This window comes from Dromiciops gliroides, chromosome 6 (genome assembly GCF_019393635.1).
Source record: "Dromiciops gliroides isolate mDroGli1 chromosome 6, mDroGli1.pri, whole genome shotgun sequence".
NCBI lineage: Eukaryota > Metazoa > Chordata > Mammalia > Microbiotheria > Microbiotheriidae > Dromiciops > Dromiciops gliroides.
In genome coordinates this window covers 256248956-256265999 of record NC_057866.1, presented here as the reverse complement: position 1 = coordinate 256265999, position 17044 = coordinate 256248956, and the positions used below count along the sequence as shown (strand labels likewise).

The 17044-nt window shown below is 38.3% G+C and overlaps 1 protein-coding gene across 1 annotated transcript in view; it reads right to left on the bottom strand.

The window, feature by feature from the left end:
• Positions 1 to 17044, bottom strand: part of CNOT6L (CCR4-NOT transcription complex subunit 6 like) — a 70065-nt gene that overhangs the window by 29548 nt on the left and 23473 nt on the right. The window contains 2 exon segments of the mRNA XM_043970481.1: positions 113 to 299; positions 1268 to 1389. Of these exon segments, the coding sequence (XP_043826416.1) occupies positions 113 to 299; positions 1268 to 1389 (309 nt within the window).

Here is a 17044-nt window from a genome sequence, read left to right as displayed (position 1 = left end):
AAAGATGCACTTAACTATATAAAGCATATTCAATATCTCCATATGAGAATTAATACCAACTTACCATCTCATGATTCCAATTTTGAGAAAGAAAACTTTTATATTTGCTCACCTGAGAGACACCATGTTTCCTAGTTCTGCTGGTAAACTTCTGAGTTTATTGGACGACAAATCCAAGTAAACTAGATTATGAAGCTTGGCAATATCAGGTGGAATGCGAGTAAGATAATTGTCATTTAGGTGCAGAGCTGTCAAATGTGTCAATGACCACAGTGCTGGACTTAAGCTCCGCACTCTACCTAAAAAGCAAAATGTTAAGAGGTTCATTCAATGTACATTGGAAGTGAGGTTTTAAAGAAACACAACAGACTGCCTAGCTATAAAAACATTCTGACCCCCTTTGACACTCTAGTCTCCTATATGCCATGCAATGAAACACAACAAAAGGGAGAAGTAAGGAGACAACTGAACATTGTGACTCCAACACAACACTGCTTAAATTTACCACACAATCCTCATAGCAACGGATGTCATTACATTTTTGAAAAGGACCATCTTTAAAAAAAGAACAAAAACAAAAAACAACTTCCATTTCCAGAAAAAGAGAGAGGCCTGAACTTTTTTTCTGGTCAAGGCTGATTTGATACAATTTTGAGCCAGTCATGCTTTTCTGGTGTAAGAAGGCATTTTACTTAACGATTTCTTTCTGGTTAAAATGCCAATGACTGAGGGTGAAGATGGAGTAGGTCTTACTGTGCATAAAGGGAAGCTAAATATACAGTAGAGGAAAAGGAGAGGGGGAAAAAAGAGAAGAAAGCAGAGGCTAAATGCAGCAAACTAAGCTGCAAAGCAAAGTAAGGTGCTAATACTATGCACTTCACAAAAAAGACCCAAAATAATTAGTGAAAACAAATCACACATTTTCCATAATTAAGAAGTCATATGTTTCTTCTATTCACACTGGGTGACAGTTTGGTTTAGGAATGGCTCCAACTACTTTTTTTAAAAAAAACTTTTCTCAAAGTTCTTCGAAGCGGCATCCTGGTGTATGATAGGCAGCTCCAGTTTTTTTCCTTCATCTCCCAAAATGGCCAGCTAAGCTATTCAATTGTAAGTTGGAGACTAACAAATCCAGACAAATGTATGCATGCCAGAGTTAAATTTCTACAGAATAGTCCTTCTAGTTGAATGTGTGGGAATAAATACATATGTTTATTGCTTTGACTGCCAATGTTTGGGGGTTTTTTATCCTTTAGATGTGACTCACCAGAGATTTCTAATTCTGTCCAGTGAGATTTCTTTCCGTTGGCTACCTCCTCTGCTGACATGATGGTGTAAATTCTGCGAGGATCTGGGGGATCATATTTTTCTTTTGGCATCCCTGTTAGTCTGAAAAAGGTTTAGGGATTATGACAATGTATTCTATAAAACAAATGCTTTTCTTCAAGTACCAACAAAAGAAAAACAAAACAGAACTTCTTCGTGGTTGTTTTTATATGCTATCAAAATAAATTCTATGTAAAGCACTTGGAAAACCATAAAGCACAACATAAATGGTGGTTATTATTAATTTACATTTGATATGCCATAATAAGTTCTCACACGGGGATACACACACTGCCTCTGCTACCCTAGAATGTTGCTGGTGCTGAGCCGGGAAATTTCCAGAAGTAGTGACAATGGATGCAAAAGGATGACAAGGAGCTATCCATCAGAAACTAAGTGAGACTCAGAAAGGTCATTGTTTTGGGTGGGTCTGATCAGACCTGATGGGTCTTCTGGTTCCTGACTTCCTTCAGACTTGTACTTTGTGTTCCACTCAAATTGGAACTTAACTCTGAACCTCAGCACTCCATCTCCCTCCTTCCTGTCTTTACATACATAGTCCATCCTACATACATACATCTTCCCTCCTACATACTTGCACCTTTTAGCATCTCTAACTTTCCTCAAGATTCTTATCAGGAACCATCTGATAACCATCTTCCAACCCCTCCCATGTTTACTGCTACTGTCCTGCAATTCATGCCTGTGTGTACACATAAATAGCATAATAAGCAAGTATTCATTCTATTTTATTAATTTTCTATCTAATACAGTACCTTGACCACAGCAGGTGCAAATGCTGATGAATTATGCTGGATGAATACTTAAAAGAGGCTTCAAAGTACAATGGCAAAGAAAATGGATGCCCTATAAGTCCAAGGCCAAGTGAAAAGCCAATACACCAAAAGGCAGGTACCAAAGACAAGCTATTTATTCACACACAGACACACACCCAGTGAATAATCTGGAACTACTCAGGAGAAAGCTCAAAGTGGACACCCACTTGGCCTTTAGGATCACTAAATTTTAGGTTTCTCTAGAATGAATGAGGGGGCAGCTAGGTGGCACAGTGGATAAAGCACTGGCCCTGGAATCAGGAGGACCTGAATTCAAATCAGACCTCAGACACTTGACACTGTGTGACCCTGGGCAAGTCACTTAACCCTCATTGAAACTGGGAGCTAGAATGACTGTATGAATGACATACAGAATTATAAAGAACAGAGCTAACTGCTTATATATCAAAAAAAGTATATATAGGTATGTATCCAACAGAAGTCATCTCCTAAAATATTTAAGAGTAATTTCCTCCCTTTTCCTTAAATGGCCAAAGGGGTAGTTTTCCAAACCAATGTCTTTATTTTCACAGCAGTTCACTTACAGGCTTAATATTCTCATTTCAACTATAATTTATCATCAAATATGGATAAATGCTAAACCAGCTTAAGTGTCCAAGCTGCAGATGTTTGTAAAGCAAATTTCCAATTCCAAAGACACACAAACGGGACAGCTAGATGACGTAGTGGGTAGAGCACTGGCCCTGGATTCAGGAGGACCTGAGTTCAAATCCGGCCTAGCTGTGTGACCCTGGGCAAGTCACTTAACCCCCATTACCCCTCACCAAAAAAAAAAAAAAAAAAAAAAAAACCAACAAAAACACATACACAAAAAAACAAAACGCAAAGACACACAAACTCCATGACCTATGGCAAGATTTCAAACCTGTGCTAAACTGAAAAATACATACCTACTATGAAACATATACCTTGCTGTGTCACTCACTTCAATTTGCTTATTTTCTCTGAAGACAATGTTTCACATACAAAAAAGTAAAGCAGAGTGAAAAGGCATCAATAGCAAAGGCAATTAGAGTATTGTGGGATATTTGAGGCAGGGAGCGCACACAGGGGTTAATTGAAATTTCAGTAGTGGAGATACCAAGTAGACCAGCTTGGGTGGAAAACCAGAAAATAATGGAAAAAGCACACAAACCCAAGAAAGCATATTTTATCCCAAAAACAAGAAAGCTGCTAAAAGCTTAATGTCTCCTCACAATGACCATGTAAGAACACAACTGCAAACACACTTTAGTTTTATGAGACATAAGGAAATGAATGGAAGGAGCATGGCAGCATTAACAAATACACTGGATAGGTCATCAGGAGCACTGGGTCCTAGTTTGGTGACTGCCCATGTGGCTTTTGCCCTCGGTTGCACAGAAATAAAGTTAGGTCTTGAATAATTGGAAGGTATGGACAACAAAGGAAAACATGGGAAAAGGTGGAAAGAAAAATCTTAGTGCCAGATCTCAAATTGTATTACACAATGATTTGGAACTACTAGAGAAATATGGACAGCTGGGTGGTAAGAGAAATCTAAGTGTCACACCATAAGAATGCTGTTCTCAAAAACAAGGAACAAGGAGGGAGTCTGGGTAAGGAAGGAAGGTTGCAGAAGAGTTGGTTTTCAAGGCCAGAAGTCTAGTTAGTTAATTAAGTATGCCAAAGGTTAAGGCTAAGTTTGTACTGCACTTGCTTATACATATTAACTGGAAGGGGCAATAGCTTATTTAACATATATGCCATGTATCTAACGGGAGAGGAGACATGATATGGGGAAACATGTAGAGACGCTATGGGAAGATTGTACACATTCTAGTACTCAACCAATGATGATCAGAGGGGAGAGAACTTTGACTTAGGATTGGGGGTAAAAGAAACCTTGTCATGGCAAAAGAGCGCACCACTTCTTTATAGTGTGTGCCCATTCTTTCAAGGATGAAATAAAGCCTTCTTATATTCACCAAAAGGTAAAGTCCAGAATTTTATTTCTCACAGTGGTGCTGCAGTGAATTGAGTGCCAGGTCTGAGGGCAGTAAGACTATACTTCTTGAGTTCAAATCTGGTTTCAGACACTTATGAGCTGTGTGACCCTGTGGAAGTCCCTTAACTTTGTCTTGGTATCCTTATATGAAAGATGAGCTGGAAATGACAAACATTCCAGTTGCCAAGAAAACCCCAAAAGGAGTCACAAAGAGTCAGGACTAAAAAGACAACTACAAAAAGAAAAAGAACTGTCAGTAAGTGGAGTTGATACAGAAACAATTGAGAACAATAGCAGTGTTAAAACAAAAACAACAACAACAAAATAAAAAGAACCAAGAATTAGGACTTACTAGATGAAAAAAGGTAAAGTTTGAAAGCCACTTGGCAGATATGGTTTAAATACACCATAAAATAAATATATATACTCTTTAAAAGAATATTAATGGGCAGCTAGGTGGCGAAGTGGATAGAGCACCGGCCCTGGAGTCAGGAGAACCTGAGTTCAAAACCGGCCTCAGACACTTAACACTTACTAGCTGTGTGACCCTGGGCAAGTTGCTTAACCCCAATTGCCTCACAAAAAAAAAAAAAAGAAAGAAAAAGTATTAACTAGGTAAAAATTTTTGCAGTTAATATCTGCTACCTAAGACATGGTGAATAGGTCCAAATACACAGTGGGTAAAAAGGTCCGAATATGAAGTCTGTTTGAGAAGAGATAAAAACTATCAACCAAAAAAGGAGAAAGACTTAAAGAAGAGGATGATAAAAGCATGATAAAAACGGCTGATGGGGCTGTAAAGGGGCAGCCACGATTGAACTGGGTTACCAGTGCTTGTTAACTATTAGCACTGTCACTATAATCCCACTCTCCTCCCAAATAATCACGACTTGCTTGGTAACAAATATAACCAACCCATGACTGATCAGAGTTCAAATCTTTCTGAGTTGCTTTCCCCTACTGTTTATTATTATTAATATAATTAGAGAAACTATTCTGATTCCACAGGCTCACTTCAAAGTCAGACTCACAGAAGACATGGAAGAAAGCTCAGAGGCCATCTATTTCAGCCTAACACAAAATGAATCCTTTAATTAATAATGCCCAACAAGTGGTTGTCCAGACTCCTCTGAGCAGTCCAAGCTACTTTTTGTCAGGTCTAAATATTTAGGAAGTTTTCCCCTAAATCAAAACTCAAATCTCCCTGCAAACTCTCCCCATTACTACTACTGGCTCAGACCCCTAGCCTATACAAGTATAGATATGACAGGCAAATTAGGGACGGGGGGAGGGAGTTTACTTGTCATATCTATGGAGAGGGGAAGATTTTATGACCAAACTGGAGATAGAGAACATTATGATGCAAAAATGGATCAATCTGATCAATGCAACCAAGATTAGAAGGAAAGCAGAAATCTGGGAAATCATTTTTACAGCCAGTGTTTCTAATAAAGGTCAAATTTATAAGAATATAAGGGGGGGGGGCAGCTATGTGTCGCTCTGGATAAAGCACTGTCCCTGGGTCCCTGGATTCAGAAGGACCTGAGTTCAAATGTGAGCTCAGACACTTGAAACTAGCTTTATGACCCTAAGCAAGTCAACCCTCATTGCCCCACAAAAAAAAATTTTTTATGTGTAATTGGAAAATACTAACAAAACATTAAAATTAAAAAAAAAAAAATACAAGTCTAATCCCTGATCCACCAAATAACCTTTCAAAACCGTGAAATTATTATGGCCCCCCTTGGACCACCTTTTCTGAGGCTAAACATGCTGCCCTTCTGAATGCCTACCCATGTCTCTCTACATAAAAGTCGTATTACAGTACAAGATTATCCAATGTTTTTATGCCATTCACTTCTTGGATTATTCCCAAACTAATGAACATCCACACCATTTCCAGTACCTTTTTGTGTTTCAGAGTATCTTGACCTGCTGTTTCCTAAGGTTGTTTTAGTTTCATAACAAATTCACTGATCTGTTCTCTCTTTTCCATTTTCCCCTCAGTGCTGCTGTAATGTTTAGTTCATACAGGCCTTTTCCGACCTCTGATATACTTGGCATACATGCCTTGGAATGGTGCTATCACTGGATCAAAGGGTTTTGTGGACTTTGTTAACTTCTAGAGATAGACTCAAACTGATATCCAGATGATTGTTTTCTGCAGCAGTGTACCTCTTAGAACAACCATTATTGTCATTTTTCTCTCGTTATCCCTGCAAATCTAACAGAATGGGGAATTAAGAGCTCTTTTAATTTGGTTTCTCATATTCTTAATTCTGGATGTCTGTGGTAACTGATAGCTTAATATTAAATATTTGTTTTTTACATATTGTAATGTATGATCCATATCAGATTGCTTGCTGGCTTCCAGACACAGGAGAGGAGAGGGGAAGGGGAAGGGGAGGTAGAGGGAAGGAAAGGGAGGATGAAAAATTTGGAACTCAAAATCTTACAAAAATGAAGGTTATGGGGCAGCTAGGTGGCACAGTGGATAGAGCACTGGGCCAGGAGTCAGGAGGACCCGAGTTCAAATTCAGCCTCAGACATATGATACTATCTGTGTGATCCTGGGCAAGTCACTTAACCCCAATTGCCTCACCCCCCCCCAAAAAAAAGAACATTAAAAACTATCTTTACATTTAATTAGGAAAAAAGTTACTATTTTAAAATATCGAATATTTGTCTTCTGGGGAGTTCTTTATATGTGTGGATCAATTCCCTTATGTATCTTTATTGTAAATATTTTCCCCCGGGGTTAACTTCACTGCCAAACTAACTACATTCCTTGTTTGTAGACAAGAATTTTAAATTTTATGCTTTCTCTCCTTTGCTCAAAAATTCTTCCCCCATTTGTATTTGTGCCAAGGATCATGCCTGCTCCTCCAGTTCATATGGCTAGAGCATATAGCCTTTTGGAGCTTACTATGATTGGGATTTAAGAGAAATACCAAACTGCTTCCAATTTTTCCTGGCATTTTTTAATCAAATAATAAATCCTTACTATAGCCATTGATGTCAATGGGTTTATTCTGTTCTTTTACTACTAAGTCATTCTGATGAACACAATTACATGGTATAATCTGAAATCTTTTAGGACTAGGTTCGCTTTCCCCACTTTGTTTTTTACAAGATTCTGGTATAATTCTCTATTTTTATAAAAGAATATTTCTTTTGTAGTTTTGTAGCACAGCACAATCAATACTTGCCTATTCCTCAAAGTGTTTAAAATGATATAAGTCATACATCTTAAAAAGTGGACTCACATCCAAAATAATGTTGAATGGCGATTATTTTCCCCTCCTTCTACAATTTTAGGAAGCATAAAGAAAAGTTGGTGTTTTCTGGGGCAGTTTTTTCTTTATTTTTAGTTTTCTAATTATTTAGGCAAAATGTTTGGCTTTTCTTCGTACTAATACCAACAGTTTAATTTTTGTCATTGCCATTTTTAAAGTTATATTCTAGAACTCTTTCTAATTATTGTAGGTAACAATGGACATGCTTGCTAGACCCAATCTAACTGGAAAGCTCGCCTGCATTTCTACATTACTGCTTACCATGTTTGTATTTGTCCATTTGTTCCTTTGTTTTCTTCTTTGACAAAGACTTTTTTTTCCATCCATAAATGTGTTCAGTCTTCCTAATCCCAAACCAAGTCAGCATACCTCATATTGTTGGTGCAGCCTGTCACAGTATCTTCAATATTTTGCATCAATATTCATTAAAATATCTATTTCTAGAGCTCCCTGATTTTAGTATCAGGACCATATTTGTCTTAAAGGAGAATAGTAGAATGTTATTATTCCTTGGTTTTGAAAACTAAATGTCTTTTTCTGTCCTAATAAACCTCAGTTTTTAATTTGCAAAATGCTCATTTAATTTTTTGCAGTAATACAACTGAATAAAATTTCCTTTGTTATTACTAACACATCTTTGTTTCTATATTGGTTATTTGGTTTCCTCCTGCTTTTTGCCAATGATGCCGAACTTGCCTGTCACTCAGAGCATGAATTGCAGCCCTTGATGGATCGCTTCTCCCAAGCTTGCACGGACTTTGGCCTAACAATTAATCTTAAAAAGACGACAGTCATGTGTCAGAGTGCTGTGTCGCCTCCATTGATACACATCGGTAGCTACCAGTTGGATGGTGTAAGCCAATTCTCTATCTTGGCTCTATTGTCAGTGACAATTTGTCACTTCATTCTGAGATCAGAGGATTGGGAAAGCTACTTCAAGCATGGCTAAGCTTGCCAAGCACGTCTGGGCAAACAGTAAACTGACGAGATGAACCAAATTTGTCTGTAGAGCATGCGTCCTGAGTACCTTACTGTATGGCAGCGAAACATGGACTATGTATACTAGACAAGAGAAGAAGCTTAACAGCTTCCACATGCGCTGCCTTCAGGGCATCCTTGGCATATCTTGGTCAGATAGGATCCCCAACACAGAAGTGCTCTAAGGCGCGCAACTTCTGAGCATCTACACACTACTGAAACAAAGACGGCTGCGCTGGCTGGGTCACGTGCACCGCATGCAAGATGGGCACATTCCTAAAGACCTAAAGTTCCTAAAGCATTCCTAAAGTTAGCCACAGGCCAAAGACCTGCTGGACACCCCCGGCTTCGCTAGAGATGTATGCAAGCGAGACTTGAGGGCTCTGGGAAGAGACACTGGTCTCAGGCCACAGAGGGGCTCAAAAAGGACTTTGAAGATAAAGTTAGAGAGGGAGAGGAAAAAATGGAAAGAGAAATGAGGGGGATGCAGGAAAGACATGAGAAAAAAGTCAACAGCTTGAAAAGTCAAAGTGGCCAAACAGAAAAGGAGGTACACAAGCTCTCTGATGAAAATAATTATTCTAACAGAAGGAGAGGAGCCTTTGGCCTGCTTGGCGGGACTCCTGACGGCGCGGAACAGATTCTCCCTCCAAAGGTGGCCTTGTCGGTTTGGTGAGTTGTTATAAGGAATATAGACTAAGCTTAGACTTAAGACGATTTGTATTGTGTTTCTACTTTCCTATCCTTCTAACCAACATCACCTTGTGACTATCATAACTATAAATAAAAAGGTCTATCTAGAAAACCAAAAGCTGCTTCCATTTACTAGTTTGGGAGATAAATTAAGGGAAAGGTTAAGTAGGGGAGATTTATGATCTAATATCCAATTTTAAATCTCACAGTTTGGAGGGCAATGTGAAATATCTTCTGGGAAAAACTGCTGACCTGGAAAATAGGTCCAGGAGAGATAATTTGAAAATTATTGGTCTACCTGAAAACCACGATGAAGGAAAGGGCTTAGACACCATCTTCCAACATATTCTCAGGGAAAATTGCCCTGAAATTCTAGAAGCAATGTAGGAGTGGGTGGACCTGCCCCAGCAGCTGGTGGTGGTGCCCCTGTTGGAGGTGCTGCTCCTGCTGGCACAGCTGCCTCAGCTGAGGAGAAGAAAGAGGAAGCAAAAAAAGGAGTCTGATGATGACATGAGCTTTGGTCTGTTTGACTAAAGAATCCACCAATCACCTCCAGAAAGAGGTCCCAAAAGGAAAACTCCTAGGAATATTTTAGCCAAGGGGAAAATATTGCAAGTTGCCAAAAAGAAAGAATTCAAGTACTGTGGAGCCCCAGTCAGGATAGCTCAAGATCTAGCAGCTTCTACATTAAAGGACCGGAGGGCATGGAATGATACTCCAGAGGGCAAAGAAATTGGGATTACAACCAAGAATCACCCACCCAGGAAACTGATCATCTTTCAGAGGAAAAAATGGGACTTTAATGAAAAAGAGGACTCTCAGGTATTCTTGATGAAAAGACCTGAACTGAATGGCAAATCTGACTTTCAAATAGAAGCCCCTAGAGAACCATAAAAAATTGGAGTTGGGAGACTTTTAAAAGTATTCGAAATTTATTTAGTTCAAGCAGATGATTTGCATTTTCTATTATGGCAAAATACAACCTACAAGGTTTCTCACCTTGTCATGTTGGTCAGAACACAATACACTCATAAGATTAAATAACTGGGGGCAGCCGGGTGGGGCAGTGGCTAGAGCACCGGCCCTGGAGTCAGGAGGACCTGAGTTCAAATCCGGCCTCAGACACTTGACACTCACTAGCTGTGTGACCCTGGGCAAGTCACTTAACCCTCATTGTGTGTGTGTGTGTGTGTGTCTCTCACACCCACACCCACATAAAGTTAAATTAAATTAAAAAGATTAAATAATTGGCAGGAGAGAACTTGTTTTTATTGCCACTCACTTAGTGATCCAACTTTTTTGTAGCACAACCTGTATCTATAACTTCCCAATCTTCAATTCTATGGGAGGTAAAACTCACCCTACCTCTCTTAACACTACATTAATTAGGGCAGCTAGGTGGAGCAGTGGATAAAGCACAGGCCCTGGATTCAGGAGGACCTGAGTTCAAATCCAGCCTCAGACACTTGACACTAGCTGTGTGACCCTGGGCAAGTCACTTAACCCCAATTGCCCCACCAAAAAACAAAACAAAACAAAAATCAAAACCAAAAAAAAAAAAAAAAAAGAAAAAAAGAAAAAAAGAAAACCACTGAAAACAAAAAAACAAACCAAAAAAAGATTACATTGATTTAAAAAAATTTTTTAACATTGGTTGCCTAAAACCATTAGTTTCTCTTTGCCTTTGCTAATTACAATGGTGGTAAAACCTAATGTGAATTAAAAAAAAAATTTTTTTTAACTTTCAAAGGCACAAGTTCACTACATAAGCATGCTACCCATAAGCTTCTTCCTTACTTCTTTCAATGCTGATTTTTATATTTTTCAAGCATAAACTGGAGGATGTGTATGGGAGGACAGATTTTAAAAGCATATCATAAGGGAAATACAAAATTATGTCTGACACAGCTATGGAGAAGGAAAGTAACTTGCCATTCTGCACACCCATTTGAATGGAAGCATAAGCTTCTCTCTATAGACACCCCCAAGTGACACTTCTTGCCCAATACATATAATGTAATTAAAAACACTAATTTATGAAAGCTGCTCTAGCTGGTGATTTAGGCATGAAATAAAGAATCCCTTTTATAAATCAAACTTATAACTCAGAAGACCCAGACAAATTAATTTTCTACAAAGCTATTTCAATAACACTTTGCAGAAGCAAATTTAAGCAGAGATTCAAATGCTGGAAGAGTTCCTGCCTGGAGGATTAAAAGTCTAAAGTCAAGCTTGCACTTTTACTAGGGCATCAGAGTAACCAGCAGAGAGTGTGCTGGGCCTGGACTTAGAAATCCCAAAATGTCCTGTGCCTTACAACAACCAGTCCTGATTTTTTTTTTTTTACAAGACCTCTATTCGTGAAAGAATTTCAGATGTTTTAAAGCATGGATTTTCTTTTTTTTTTGGGGGGGGGGGCCAAGGCAATTGGGGTTAAGTGACTTGCCCAGGGTCACACAGCTAGTAAGTGTTAAGTGTCTGAGGACGGATCTGAACTCAGGTCCTCCTGACTCCAGGGCCAGTGCTCTATCCACTGTGCTACCTAGCTGCCCCTAAAGGATGGATTTTCAATATTAATCTAGATTTTTGTTACCAAAATTTCCTTAAAGAACCTGTGAATCACAGAAAATGTAATGCAACACAATAAAACTTAAAAGTCAGGGGGGCTAACCCCAGAAAATGGAGATCAGTATAGGAAACTAAGCTGAGTCTGTGCAAGACCAAGAAAACCACCTCTACTCAATAGCACAGCAGAGCCTCGACCTACATAAGTGCAAACTTACATTTAGTGCATAACTTCAATTCAGGAATTAAAGCTGGAGATGAATAAACCAAATAAAATTCCAACCAATATAAAAATTATAAATCTAGTAATTCTCCTAGAATATTACTGTGCTGTGAAAACTGGTGAATACAATCAATACCTAAGTATGAAAATATGACTACAATGAAATGAAAAAACAAGCACATAAAATATGTCAATGTCAAGTTAAAGAATGAGCTTGACACTCAACAAGATATGAGACAAAAAGTTCCAAGGGAGGGGGCAAAAAAAAAAAAAAAACCCAACACCACCTCCAAAAAAAAAACCCACAAGGGAGGGGGCACCTCGGTGGTGCAGTGGATAAAGCACCAGCCCTGGATTCAGGAGGACCTGAGTTCAATTCCAGCTTCAGACGCTTGACACTTACTTAGCTGTGTGACCCTGGGCAAGTCACTTAACCCTCACTGCCCCGCAAAAAAAACAAAAAAAAGTTCCAAGGGAATAGAACGCTTAAAACATTCAGAGTTTTTCAACGTATTGATCAGTTCTGTCAATTTTTCCTCCTTTAAAAATATTCTGTTACATGTGATAGCTCTCCAAAACATTACATAAATGAATGAATAACTTGAAATTGGACATGGGTAACCTATATCTAATTGCTTATCACCTCATGGAGGGAGATGGGGGGAGGGAGGGAGGAAATGAGAGGATAGAATTTGGAACCCAAAACTTTGAATGAATGAATGAATACAGGTGCTGGCTCTCTGGGATGTGGAAGAAAGTTTGGGGGTTAAGCAGAAAAAGTGATTTCATAAAAACTGCCAGGAAAACATGGATTTTCCACAGGGACCATACAAATAACCAGGGGGAAAATAGATAAAAATGGAATAAAAACATCAGAAAGAAGAACTCAAAGAAAAAGTAAGTCATTTAGAAGAGAAAGTGGCCAAGGCCAACTTGACCCAAATTAGTATAAACCAAACAGAAATCAATCATCCATGAGACAACAGGCTGAGAGAAAATGGAAAATATTTGAAGCTTCAAAACAGGTCAAGGAGAGAGAAATTTAAGGATTACTTGGACTCCCTAAAAACAATGATTTTTTTTAAAAGACTAGGACACTATTTCAAAACATATTAAATGAAAACTGCCCAAATTTATTAGAACCAGAGCAGAAGTCTGACCAGGACAGAGTATATATAGAAGGACTAATCACTTCTTTTTTCTGGAAAGCCATTCACTTTTATTTTTTAATAAACTTATTGTTTATTTTTAGTATTTTTAAAATTGAATTCAGAATGAGCTCTCCCTCACTCCACCTCCTCCCCTACCCACTGAGAATTGGTAAGCAATACATCAATGATACATGTGAAATCATGCAAAACAGAAAATGAAAGACAAAGTGAAAACATTATACTTCAATCTGTACTCAGTTCATCAGTTCTCTCTAGAAGTAGCATTTTTCAGCACGAATCCTTCAGAACTGTCTTGGATAACTGTATTAATCAGAACATTGTACAATGTTTTCCTTGTTCTGTTCACTTCACTTGGCATCAGTATACAAGTCTTGGGGGGGGGGGTCGTCTTTGCAACCACAATAGTATATATCATACACCACAACTTGTTCAGCCATTCCCCAACTGATAGGCATCCCCTCAATTCTTTGTCATGACAAAAGGAGCTGCTATAAATATTTTTCTTTATCTTTGATCTCTTTAGGATATAGATGTAGTAATAACAGCATTGCTGGGTCAATGGGCATGCACAATTTTATAGTCTTTTGCACACTGAGTTAGAACTGTTCTCCAGAATGACTAGACAAGTTCACAACTCAAACAACAGTACATTAGTGCTCTACTTTTTCCACATTCCCCCAAGCATGTCATTTCCTTTTCCTGTCATGTTACTCATTCTGATTGATGTGAGGTAGTATCTCAGAATCGTTTTAATGTGCATTTCTTTAATTACGTGATGGGGCAGTTAGGTGGCACAGAGTCCAGGCCTGGATTCAGGAAGACACAGCTTCCCAAGATCAAATCCAGCCTCACACATTTACCATTTATGGGTTCTGGGCAAGTCACTTGACCTCGTTTGCCTCAATTTCCTCATCTGTAAAATGAGCTGGAGAAGGAAATGGCAAACCACTCCAGTATCTCTGCCAAGAAAACTTCAAATGGGGTCATGAAGAGTCTGACATAACAAAAAACTGAACAATTAGAAGTGATTCAGATTATGTTATTTTTTTCATGACCATAGATCAAATCACACTTTGCCAAACAAGAAACCAGGATTGCTCCCACCTATTCTAGCTTATTCTTGGTGCAGTGCTTAAGATACCCAACTTTAAAAAAAAAAAAAGACAAACCCACAGAGTTTACTTCAATTTTTTTAAATTCTAGTCTCAAATGAACTCTATTCCTGATAAAAAATACTACAAAGAAAAAGAGCTGGCAGAGACACAGTCTCATAATTCACAACCTGGGGGGGAAAAAAGCCATTTGAATACCGACAAAAAAGGTATTCAAAGTATTTTTAGTAAAGAGGATAAGGGAATATTAATGCTTGAGAAATCACAAGAGCATCACTGATGAGGAAGTTACAATATATTACTACGAAATGGTTTCCACACACCAATAAAATTCAAATACATGCAGCATACAAGACTGCAACTTGCCAAAAGAAAAATCAACATACTATCAACTTAAAATAAACTAGGGAAAATGTTAAAATGCACTAAAACAGCAGCGTCATTTGGACAGGACACTGATGACACAAAGACTCTTTATAAAAAGAAATAAGGAGCAGCTAGGTGGCGCAGTGAATAAAGCACTGGCCCTGGATTCAGGAGGACCTTAGTTCAAATCCAGCCTCAGACACTTGACGCTATCTGTGTGACTCTGGGAGTCACTTAACCCCCACTGCCCCGGCAAAAAAAGAAAAAATAAAATTTCCCTAAGGATCCCTGGCCCCTACCACTCAATCCTTACAACGATATAATTTTGTTACACTGAAGCTACAGCTATTAGTGTAAGCTACTTTTTTCTCTTGGAGCCCCAGAGCTTAACAGTGTTTGACACATTATAAATGCTTACTAAAAATGTTAAAATGCTTATTCTTTCTCCATCATTCAACTCTCCAAAAGATATTATGTAGGGGCGGCTAGGTGGCGCAGTGGATAGAGCACCAGCCCTGGAGTCAGGAGTACCTGAGTTCAAACCTGGCCTCAGACATTTAACACTTACTAGCTGTGTGACCCTGGGCAAGTCACTTAACCCCAATTGCCTCGCTTAAAAAAAAAAAAAGATAGATTATGTAATAGAATAGCTTTGAATATTCCAATGATGTAGAATAAACCCACCTAGGTGACCATAATTTGAAATGCTTTTTACTTTACACTTCAGTGTTAAGACCACTAAGAAGTAGTGATAATAATAGCAGATATTGATTATCTTATCTGATCCACAAAACAACCCTGGAATGGGAGCTATAATTATGCCAGTTTTTAAAAAACTGAGGCTAACAGACTAAGTGATTCACAAAGGTTGATGCACTTCAGTGCCTGAAGCAGGATTTGAACTTTGATCTTCCAGGCTCTAAGTCTTTTATCTGCTACACTACCTAGTTACCACCAGAAGAATATTAGTATTAAAAAGTGGTCTAAGGTCACTGAAAGAATTTAACTGTGGAATATCACTTGTGAAAGCTTAGCTATTCACTTTTAATACCTTGACCACGGATGCTCCAAATGAATATGATTCTCGTTAAACTATTGTATACAGGAAAGTAAGGAAATAGGGAGTTATTGATGTTCTTTCATTTTGGGGAGTAGTAATAATACATGCAGATTCCCCAGTGCTTGACAAATGACTATAATCTCTATTTTATCCTGGAACAAAGATATTAATCTAAATTTCTAAGCACAAATTCTTAACACCTTTTTGGTGAACCTACATTCTAACCCCCAACCAGTGCTATTTGTGAACTTCAGCATCTTATCAACAGCCCCCCCCCAATGATTTACAATGTACTTTTCTCACAGGAAGCCTGTGTAACATATTGAGAAGTAGTCTAATTCCCTATTTGACAGATGAGAACACTGAGGATCACTGGGTTAGCCTGGGTCTTCTGACTGAGTCCACTACAACATGCAAGAAGGCATTGCTAGTTTCTTGGTGTCAAAGGAAATAAAAATCTTTGGCCTCCCTCCAAAAATAACCTTACTTAAGCAATTTTTTAAAAATACAAGGATTAGGATTCAAGGTAAAAGAGAGGCAACACCTAACGTGAGTCAGAGCTATAATGTATATATAGGTCACTCCACTGGTTTACATATTAGAACTCAGAATAGGACACAAGTAACATCACTAATGTAAAGGAGTATTCCTGAAGCTGGAGAAGAGTTTAAATCCTTGTAGTTGGTTCACAGATTAGAACATTTATAATTCACTAAGACTGCTTTCAGAGGAAGTCCTTATTGATTTGTTTGAAAGACACTCAGCTTTTTGCTTTGATACTGAGGTGTTAAAACAAGGTTGTACAATTTGAGTTGGAGGGGGTCTTTGAGATCAACTATTCCAACCACCACTTTTAGATGAATAAATGTAAAACATTAAGTGCTTATATTAGGTCTCTAGGTTTGTCTTTCATTTTTACAAATAAATACCCATGCCCATACAGGTAAGAATTTTGGTATTATTTTGGTTATGTTTCAGGATATCACCTTTATTTCAATTTAGTGACCTGTCAATGAGCAAATGCTCATGGGAAATTAGTAATTGCATAGTACTTATATGTTCTGTGGTCAAGTTTCAACAAAACTCAAATCTTCAACTTGGGAATCATACATAGAATGATAAGCTGTTTAACTTTTGGATGTGCTATCGTATGAACTAGACACTTGGGGGGCTTTTCTTGGCTTGAAAGTCAGGAGCTTTTCATGGACAATCAGCAAAGGAAGTTTCCTTTTTCAGGAGATCCACTAGACTAATCAACAAGCACTGGTAAATTTGCCTGCTGTGTGATGAGCACAAGGGATGGAAAGAAAAGCTTGAATAAAACTACTTTGTACAAACAAGATATGTACACTTTGAATTGTAGAAAACCTCAGCAGGAAGGCACTAAAATTAGAGACTTCATGACTTGTCCAGAAACACTAATCACAAGG